At 38.2% G+C, this 10,917-nt stretch overlaps 1 protein-coding gene across 1 annotated transcript; it reads left to right on the plus strand.

Annotated features, from left to right (window-relative positions):
* Nucleotides 1-7,093: 7,093 nt before the first annotated feature.
* Nucleotides 7,094-7,471, plus strand: LOC120223994 (cAMP-regulated phosphoprotein 19). The gene has a single exon (XM_039222225.1). It carries the CDS (start codon nt 7,114-7,116, stop codon nt 7,450-7,452), a length of 339 nt encoding a protein of 112 aa, XP_039078156.1. The 5' UTR covers nt 7,094-7,113; the 3' UTR covers nt 7,453-7,471.
* The last annotated feature ends 3,446 nt before the right edge of the window (nt 7,472-10,917 follow it).

The raw sequence follows: 10,917 nt of genomic DNA on the forward strand, positions 1-10,917 counted from the left end.
GAATCAGGGGTCAAATCAGGCAACACACTTCTTCAAAGGATGGAGCAAAGAAAATATACAGACAATATCAATAGGTACTCAGAGATGTCACAACACGTTCCTATAAGTGATGCCAAGGACAACACTCTCCTCTCCCTGCCTGCTCTATGAAGTAGCTCCATCCTCTGCTATTCAGCTGAAACAAGAGGAGATAGAATTTTCTTCCTTCCCTCCCTCTTCCTTTCTTTCTTCCTCTCTCCCTTTCTTCCTTTCCCTCCCCTATCTTTCTTTCTGAAATAGATTTTTAAACTTAAAAAATAGCTTGTTTATTTGTTTTGAAAGAAAGAGAGAGAAATCGTGAGGAAGCAGGGCAGAGAGGGAAAGAGAGAGAGAGACTCAAAACAGGCTCCACATTGTCAGTGCAGAGCCTGACGTGGGGGTTGAACTCATAAACTGCAAGATCATGAGCTGAGCTGAAATCAAGAGTCAGACACTGAACTAACTGAGCCACTCAGGGGCCCCTGAAATACGGTTTTCTTAAGAGAGGTCTCCTTAACTCTCATCTGATGATTTTCTCCCTGTATCTTTGTTCTTTAGCCTGAATATCTCTCTGAAGGAGAAACCGAAAGGAATTCTGTACTGCATTAAAAAAAAAAAGTTTTTAAAAATGTTTATTTATTTTTGAGAGAGAGAGCGAGAGAGAGAGCAAGTGGGGGAGGGACAGAGAAAGAGGGAAACAATCTGAAGTAGGCTCCAGGCTCTGAGCTGTCAGCACGGAGCCCAAAGCTTGAACTCATGACCTGAGCTGAAGTCAGACACTTAACCGACTGAGCCACCCAGGTACCCCAGGAATTCTGTACTGCATTTTAATAAATTTACATTATAGTGGATTAGAGCAGCTATTAAAATATGAGACTATTTTTTAATCTGGAGTTCCTTGGTAAATTCTTCTAAATTAAGGCTTATTAACATAACCCCGTACCATTTGATGTGTTGCTACTGTTTGAAAATGTAACCAGAGGCTATAAGCAATGAGTTTACTCAGTGACAGCAGCTAGTACTTAAATAATCCTCTCTGAGTACACAGTTAATGCGTAGGTTTTCCAAGTACTTCCAGGATTGTAATATCGGTCAACACCCTAGATCACAAAGTAGCAGAATGAGTTTATATTAACAAAGAAATTGCTACCAACAGAAATACATAGATAATGAGTCTTACATTTAATAATTTGAAAAGTAAACCCAAATACTCCATGTCCATTTTTTTAATGCCAAGGCTATTATGTTCCATTGGGATATATACGTTTGCTTGAAAAATCACCTTTCAGATGTCAAAATTATCTGGTCAAACACTTTTCTCCAGGGTAGTTGATTTCTTTGGCTATTGAAATAACAGGCGATTAGCATGTGAAATCTGTGTTTAGTGTGTTGTAAGTGTCTCCTTGATCATTTATATCCTGTTGCTCTTCTAGAAGCTCCCCTTAACCTCCAGTGCCCAGTCACCTCTGTCTATTTAGCCTCTCATCTGAAACAAACCCAAATTAAATCTCAGTTGGCAAAATCTCTCTCCATATGTATAGCCAACACTAACTTCAACCTGTCTTCTTCCTCGCTGGAAATGATAATGAGTTGCTCTTGGATGAATTCTTAGTTCATTTTTCCTTTCTTTGTGAATATTCCAATTAGCCTTTTTATTTTATTTTATTTTAATTTTTTTAAAATAGTTTATTGTCAAGTTGGCTTCCATCCAGTGCTCATCCCCACAAGTGCCCTCCTCCATGCCCATCACCATTTTATTTTTATTTTTTTAAATAGTTTATTGTCAAGTTGGTTTCCATCCAGTGCTCATCCCCACAAGTACCCTCCTCCATGCCCATCACCCCCCTTCCGCTCCCCCCCACATACCCATCAGTCCTCAGTTTGTTCTCAGCATTCAAGAGTCTCTCATGGTTTGCCTCCCTCCCTCTCCCCCACTATTTTCCCCCTTCTTCTCCCCCATGGTCCTCCATTACGTTCCTCCTAATCCTCCTATATGTGCAAACATATGGTAGCTGTCCTTCTCTGCCTGACTTATTTCACTCAGCATAACACCCTCAATTAACCTTTTTAAAAAAAATAAAAGTGCATATGTAGAACACAAAGATATTTTCTAATCATGCATTTATATGGCATAAAACAAAAATGTTTAAATCTCATTAAGCCTCAATGTCTTTGAGGAAATAAAGGTCATAAAACTAACCTGCAGCAAGAAGAAAAATAAAAGCAGATTTGTTCTTGAAGTTTCCTGGTGCCAAGGTAAAGAAATGGGCTCTGAATCCTTGTCTCCTATGGAGACTACTGGCTGCTTCTTTGCTCTTCCTAATACTGAGTAGCCCTACGAAGTGAGTTTTATGCGATGGCTAATTTGCAAAAACTCCTCCCCTTGTCTCTCTCCTTTCCGCTTGGATTTTAAAGTTGGGATTCGGGTAAGAAACTGTCATGATATCAAAGTCTTCTAACCATAGTAATTGTGTTGGTTTAACAAAGTCTAATTAAATCAAAGGTAGAAAGAAGTCTGGAAGCAAGTTCATTAAGAGTATACAGCTTGGAAATGGATCTATAGTGAAACTTGGCAAACATAGGGAAACATTTCATCTCCTGGGATGATAGATAATGAAGGTAAACATATTTCTTCTTCTTAATCAATTAATTAATTAACTAGTTTTTATTTTATTTATTTATTTTTATTTTAACTTTTGTTTTCCTAAATGTACTTTATTTCCAAGTTAGCTAACATACAGCGTACACAGTGTGATCTTGGTTTCAGGAGTAGATTCCCATGATTCACTGCTTATACCCAACACCCAGTGCTCATTACAAAAAGTGCCCTCCTCAATGCCATCACCCATTTTCCCCTCCCCTCCACCCCGCTTCAACCCTCAGTTTGTTCTCTGAATTTAAGAGTCTCTTATGATTTGCCTCCCCTCTGTTTGAGCCATTGTTTCCCCTTCCCTTACCTCATGGTCTTCTGTTAAGTTTCTCGAATTCCACATATCATAGACACTTTTCCAAAGAAGACATCCAGGTGGCTAATAGACAGATGAAAAGATACACAACATCACTCATCCTTAGGGAAATACAAATCAAAACCGTATCGAGATACCACCTGACACCTGTCAGAGTGGCTAAAATTAACTCAGGAAACAAACAGATGCTGGTGAGGATGTGGAGAAATGGGAACCCTCTTGCACTGCTGGTGGGAATGCAAACTGGTGCAGCTGCTCTGGAGAACAGTGTGGAGGTTCCTCAAAAAATTAAAAATAGAATTACTGTACGACCCAACAAAAGCACTACTAGGAATTTATCCAAAGAATACAGGAGTGCTGATTCATAGGGGCACATGTACCCCAATGTTTATAGCAGTGCTTTCAACAATAGCCAACTTATGGGAAGAGCCCATATGTACATCAACTGATGAATTAATAAAGAAGATGTGGTATATACCTATAATGGAACTAGTTTTTATTTTAGAGAGCAAGAGAGAGAAAGAGTGCGGGCAGGGAAGAGGGGCAGAGAGAGAGAGAGACAGAGAAAATCTCAAGCAGATTCTACACTCAGCATGGAGCCCAACGAAGACTTGATCCCACCACCTTGGGATAATGACCTAAGCCGAAATCAAGAGTCTCACACTCAACTTACTGAGCCACCCAGCTGCCCTGAATATAAACGTATTTCAGTTGATAGAGGATCATCACCAAAATTAGAATAGGGAATAGGAGAGATTGGTCAAAAACACAACTCATGCATAATTTTGTACCCATTTCTGACTATTTCTTTAAGCTAAATTCCTACAACTGTAATGACTGAGTCAAAAGGCATTTGAAGAACAGATTTTGAGATCTTTGATATATTGTTTCAAATAAAGATTAAAGCAGTTTCATTATGATTTAAAACGTTTGAAGATACTCTTTCCTTCCTCCTTGCTAATTACATAAATATTTCATTTTCTTAATGGAATCCAGCATTTTCTGAATATCAGTGAGTCTAAACTCTTTTCATATATTTTTTGGTCCACTTGTACTTTTCTTTAGTGAGTTTGATGAATGTCATTTTTACATTTTTGTGTTCTTTTTGCTTAAAGAAATCGTTTAATGTTATAAATAGAAACCATTTTTCTTCTCATACATTTTCCAAATATTTTCTCTTGTTTTGTCATTAGCTTTTAAAAATTACATAGATTTTTGCCCCCATTTTTACCAAGTGAAATATATGTTTTCTTTTATAGTTCCTGGTTATTATAGCATCCTCATAGTCTTCCCTATCTCAAGATTATAAAGTTATTCATCTATATTCATTATATTTTTATGGTTTTATGTTTTTATTTAGCTTCTTGATATTTCCAGAGTTCAATTTTGACATGGTGGGAAGCAATACTTCAACACGATCCTTTCTTTCGATAATCACTTGGTATTTTGTGCCCACTTTATCAAACAAGACTTCATTTCCCTACCATATTGGAATTGCCACTTTCATAATACTCTCAATAGTTAGGTGTTTTATTTTATTGTAGATCATTATTTTCTTCTCTGTTCATGCTTCTTTATATTCTGCCATCAAAACCATCCTATTTAAATATTGTTGCTTTAAAAGATTTTTGATAATTCCCTGTGCAGCCTCCAATTACTACTCTTCTCTTTCAATATTTTCTTTACTTTTTAAAATCAAATGTATTTTTCTGGGTGAAACTTGGATTAATTGTTCACAGCTCCTAGAAATAAAAGATTATTCAAATGTGTCTTTAATTATGGAATAATTGACATCTTTATAACATGGAACCTTTATTCATATTCTTTTTGTATCCTACCACAAAAGGTTCTTTCCATGGGCTCACAAATTTTATTGTTGATTTCTAGTTGCACATCTGATTATTATTGGCAATATTAATTTTTCCATTGTGTTTTTGAACTTATTGCTGGCATATCAGCTAATACTTGTATATATATTATTTATTTACATATTACATAGGAAACCATAAATATGATTCTTTTAAATAGTTCATACACAGATATAATTTCAATCATTTATTAAACTCCTATTCATTCTCAATATTTCAGTGATTCTGATGTTAATACAAATAGAGAATCAAAGAATCAAAATGGTAATAGAGCCTCTCCCTTTCTAATAAGCATTCCTGTATTTTTTCTCTCTTTTACTGAATTGCCTAGAATTTTCAGAACAATTTCCAATTACTGAACAATTACTGAACGCGTACTCTTCTGTGTTTGAGTATGGTACTGGCTCCTGATCTGAGAAATATAGGCTATATCATATTAAGGAAAATTTCTTTTCTTTCTAGATAGTTCTGTGTATGTGTGTATTTAATCAGGACACAGTATTGATTTTATTAAATGCATCTTTTAAAAAATTTTTAATCATGTTTTTTGAACTTTATTTATTCTGAGAGACAGCACAAGTGGGGGAGGGGCAGGAAGTGAGGGAGCCACAGAGGATCTTAGGCAGGTTCTACACCATCAGTACAGAGGCTGATGTGGGGTTTGAACTCACAACACTGTGAGACTTTGACCTAAGCCAAAACCAAGAGTTGGACTCGTAACCACCTGAGCCTCCCGGGTGCGACTAAGTAAGTGCATTTTTCAAGCAACTATGATAATCATATACTTTCTTTTCTCAGAAAAATTTTTAATGTTTTATTTTTTATTTTTGAGAGAGAGAGAGACAGAGATAGAGACAGAGACAGCATGAGCATGGGAGGGCAGAAAGAGAAGGAGACACAGAATCCAAAGCAGGCACCAGGCTCTGAGCTGTCAGCACAGAGCCCAGTGTGGGGCTTGAATTCGTGAAATGTGAGATCATGACCTGAGTTGAAGTCAGACATTTCACTGACTGAGCCACTCAGGCACCCAAAATAATCATACAGTTTTCTAATTTCATCTATTGCTGTAATGGATTATATTAATAGTTTTTCCATTTGAACTATATTTGCATTTCCACATTAAATCTTAGCTTGGTCATGATATGCTAGTATTAAAAAATCTTTAAGGGGCGCCTGGGTGGCTCAGTTGTTAAGTGACCAACTTCAGCTCAGATCATGATCTCATGGTCTGTGGGTTCAAGCTCTGCGTCAGGCTCTGCACTGACAGTTCTGAGCCTGGAGCCTGCTTCGGATTCTGTGTCTCCCTCTCTCTCTGACCTTCCCCTGTTCACACTGTCTCTATCTCTCTCTCTCAAAAATAAATAAAACATTAAAAAATTTTTTAATCTTTAAAAATTGTATTTTAGGGGCGCCTGGGTGGCTTAGTCGGTTGAGCGTCGGACTTTCGCTTGGGTCATGATCTCGCGATTCGTGGGTTCAAGCCCTGCGTCGGGCTCAGTGCTGACTGCCAGCTCAGAGCCTGGAGCCTGTTTCAGTCTGTGACTCCCTCTCTCTCTGACCCTCCCCTGCTCACGCTGTCTCTCTCTCTCCTAGAAAAAAAAAAAATTGTATTTTATTTTATTTCTTGAACTTTGTTAATGGTTTAAAATTACAACTAATATTGGTCTATTGCTTATTTTTTGGTTCTGTCTTTGTCAAAATTATACTCTTTGCTTTGGGGTTATGAGGAAGTTTCTGCATTTACCTTAAACTTTGAACAGTTACATAGTATGGTGATATCTGTGTATTGAAAAATAAAACCAATTTTCCTGGGCAATCATTTGAGCCTAGTTATTTTTTGGAGATAATTTTTATTTTTAAACTTTTGTCTTATACTTTTTCATGTACAATAACCTTTATTATTAAAGATTATCACTAAAAATTATCTTCTTTAAGGATTATTCATTTATATGTTTCAAAATTTTAACTTATTATTACATGTAATCTCATTTTGTAACTTTTTGATCTCTGTCGATTTGTAACTGGCTCTTTGCTCTTTATTAATTTTGCACGGTGCTATAGCTTAAAAAATTAAATAAGACCTTTGGATTCATCACAGAGCTGAGTCAACCAGTTAGCTCCCAACGTGATAGGGAACTGGCCTCAGGATGTAAATCAATGCATGGTTCGCAGAACAGCCAAAGTTGGTGAACATCAACTAGAAGCTCAGATAAAACACTGTTTTAAAAAGCGGGGGGAGAAGCGGGGTAAGAGGGAGCACTATGTCCGCGGAAGTCCCCGAGGCAGCCTCCGCAGAGGAGCAGAAGGAAATGGAAGATAAAGTGACTAGTCCAGAGAAAGCTGAAGAAGCAAAATTAAAAGCAAGGTATCCTCATTTGGGACAAAAACCTGGAGGTTCAGATTTCTTAAGGAAACGATTGCAGAAAGGGCAAAAATATTTTGATTCTGGGGATTACAACATGGCTAAAGCAAAAATGAAGAACAAGCAGCTTCCTACTGCAGCTCCGGATAAGACAGAGGTCACTGGTGACCACATTCCCACTCCACAGGACCTTCCTCAACGGAAACCATCCCTTGTTGCCAGCAAGCTGGCTGGCTGATTAAAAGAGCTGAACTGCATGAATCTTCCAATTCCCATTATTTCTCCTTAATATGTTACTTTCTCTGCTTTTTGTTTCCTTTCATTCACTAAGTCATTTGAGAATGACAGCTTTGCAGGTAGCGGTAGTGTGTGCTGCTGTTGTAAGGGAATATACATGTGTAGAGTTTTTGATTAGTTTAACAGTGCACTGATAAAGAGAACATGTTAGAGCAACATAAAGTAATCTACTTGAAAATAATTGTATATAGTACCTAACTCCTAGTGTAGGACTGGTTCAACAAGTAACAAGCAAGTTTTACAATTGTAATGTTTTGGCTGTCTTTAACTCATCTTAAATAGCTTTGTATGTTACTCTTATTTAATATAACCTCTATTGTATTGATTTCTTCTGTATTTTCCTTTTGGGTTTTGTAAAAACAGAAGTTTAAGACCACAAGTTGGAAGAAAGGTCACGTTCTTCAAACAAAAATAGATGGGGCTCTGAAAGATTTGTATCTCTGTGCTTGAACTTGAATGGCCTTAAACCTGTTTCAGCTTTAACAATAGAATTTTACTTGGGCAATATTTGCCCATTCTGGTGTAACTTATGTGACTCTAGTGCTTAACAGCTGCCGTTGAAGCTAGTATTCTTACTCAGTTCTGTAGTGTTAGAATATCTTTTGTTGAAGATGTGAATGAAGTGTGCATGTGCATTGACTGTTGAATTCACTTTTGTGCCATTTTTGTAAATACAGTAGTTTTGCACAACCTCTAAAAAAAAAAAAAAAAAAGCGGGGGGAGGGGAGGGCACACCTGGGTCGCTCAGTGGGTTAAGCGTCTGACTTTGGCTCATGTCATGATCTCATGGTTTGTGGGTTCAAGCCCCACATCAGGGGTCTGTGCTGACAGCTCAGAACCTGGAGCCTGCTTCGGATTCTGTCTGACTGTCTCTCTCTCTGCCCCTCTCCCACTCATGCTCTGTCTCTTTCTCAAAAATAAGTCAACATTAAAAATAAATGAGGCACCTGGGTGGCTCAGTTGGTTAAGTGTCCGACTTTTGGCCGGCTCAGGTCATGATCTCAGGGTTTGCGATTTTGAGGCCCTCATCGGGCTCTGTGCTGATGACAGCTCAGAACCTCCAGCCTGCTTCAGATTCTGTCTCCCTCTCTTTCTGTCCCTCCCCAGCTAACGCTCTGTCTCTGTCTCTCTCTGTCTCAAAAATGAATAAACATTTGTAAAAAAAAAAAATTGTTCATCATCTTCTTGTTGCAACCCTTCCTTCCCTGCCTCTTGCTCTATCTCCTTTGGTTTAAACTTCTTCTGTGATATTCAGAAAATAATATGCAGAAACATCCATGTCTGTAGTTTTGAATCTGAAACCCATGGCTATTCAAGGTGTCATGGGTGGGCTTCAGCAGTCCATGAACCCCCTGAAGATGTACGCAAAAGTTGTGCATGTGAGAATGTGCGTTTTTTAGGGGGGAAAGTATCCAAAGTATTCATCTTCCTTAAAGGGACATGAGATGCAAAAATGTGAAAAGATTCTTGTCCATAGTGAACTTATAAAAATCTTAGGAACCTTAAACACCAAATTAAGTGATCAAAAAAGAAGCTCAAAGATCAAGGCGTTTGAGTACTTCTTCCCTTCTCGCAGCACCTGGGATAATGCTACCACACAGGAGGTGGCAGTAAATACTCACTGAGTGTTTATTCAGTCAAAACTGATAATTGAAGGGTGGCATAAAATTGATAGAAAATAAAGTGCTCTCAGGGAAGGGCAGTGTACCTTGATGAGCTCCCATGTTCTTGAGGGAGTGGGAGGCCACTAAACTTCCCAGTGAACTCAGGAGCCGTGGATCTGGGATCTTGACCATGAGATCCCTGAACCTGTATTATTATTGTTACTCCCTGGCCATTTCCCAGATTGGAAGATTTCAAAACAAATAAGAAGGACCTAACTTACTTTTTTTAAGGCTCTATATCACACTCTGCAGTTAAGGAACCCCTAGAAATAAACTGGGTATGAACAGATCTAAAACCAAAAGCAAGGGAAGGAAATCTTTGAGTGGGTAGAAAGAAGGAGGCAGAGTGAGGACCCAGGATTGCTCTCAAACATAGCCTACCAGGGACCCACTTGATATCAGACCTACAGTGAAATTCTACCGAATGAGTTCAGAAACCAAAAGTTTGAGGACACACAATGATTGAAATGCTGAAGTCCACGGAAAATTGTCCACCTACCTTGTTTTGAGCATTCTGTTTTGGCTCGTGTCCTTAGTCAGAAACACAACTTCCAGGGCACCTGAGTGGCTCAGTCAGTTGTGCGTCCAACTTCGGCTCAGGTCATGATCTCGCTGTTTGTGAGTTTGAGCCCCATGTTGGGCTCTGTGCTGACAGTGCAGAGCCTGCCTGAGATTCTCTCTCTCCCTCCCTCTCTCTGCCTCTTCCCTGCTTATGCTCTGTCTCTCTCTCTCTCTCAAAAAATAAATAAAAAATTTAACCCCCCCGCCACAACTTCTGAATTGCCTTATGGTGCATCTAATTATGGGAGGGGTTCTAAGAACTGAACCCACCCCAGATTCCTGTAGGCATGTCCTCAGGTGCTGACTCAAGTTTTGCTTTATAATTGATGAAAAATAGATTGGAACCTTATATAATATAATAAAGTTCTCTAATAAAATTGTGCCTTCTATTTCATGGTAATGAATTGTGACATTATAACACATCTTAATAACTTTGTGGTAAATCTTATTAGTCCTTTAAAATCATTGCCAATATTTCTTCAGTTAATTGAAATCAGTGAGTCTATTTAACAGGCAATGTGATTATTATAAATAATTAGGAACAGACAAGGTAAAAAGTCTCTGAACTAGAGGTTTCATGATTTTGGAGAAGGTAAAGTCCCTAAAATCAACATCTTCAATTACTTTGCGACTTTCTGAAGTGAAAGCAGAAAGGTAAAACTGGCAGCTAAACTTCTTACATCTTCAGTAATCGATTTACACACATGTATAAAGACTCATTTTGTTGTTGTTTTTTTTTAATTTTTAAATGTTTATTTATTTTTGAGACAGAGAGAGACAGGGTGCAAGCAAGGGAGGAGCAGAGAGAGAGAGAGAGGGAGACACAGAATCCAAAACAGGCTCCAGGCTCTGAGCTGTTAGCAAAGAACCTGATGAGGGTCTTGAACCCACGAACGGCGAGATTATGACCTGAGCTGAAGTCAGATGCCTAACCAACTGAGCCACCCAGACACCCCAATAGACACCCCAATAGTCAACTTTATTTTGACTATAAAGTTATAATTTATAGATGATTGATAGTCATATTATGCATTTTACCTTAAAGACAACCAAATCCATCTATTAAATGTTCCAACGGAAAGGACATATCCACAACGAAGCAGCTGGGAACGTTGCAGGCAGGAAAAGCATTGAACTTTTCAGAAGAATTGTTCATCTCTCTATTTGTTGCCATTACTTGC

This window comes from Hyaena hyaena, unplaced genomic scaffold (genome assembly GCF_003009895.1).
Source record: "Hyaena hyaena isolate Hyena2069 unplaced genomic scaffold, ASM300989v1 scaffold_1086, whole genome shotgun sequence".
NCBI lineage: Eukaryota > Metazoa > Chordata > Mammalia > Carnivora > Hyaenidae > Hyaena > Hyaena hyaena.

Bases quoted from the DNA above. Each gene is read 5' to 3' on its own strand.
- LOC120223994 (XM_039222225.1), top strand. From the start codon at position 7,114: ATGTCCGCGGAAGTCCCCGAGGCAGCCTCCGCAGAGGAGCAGAAGGAA.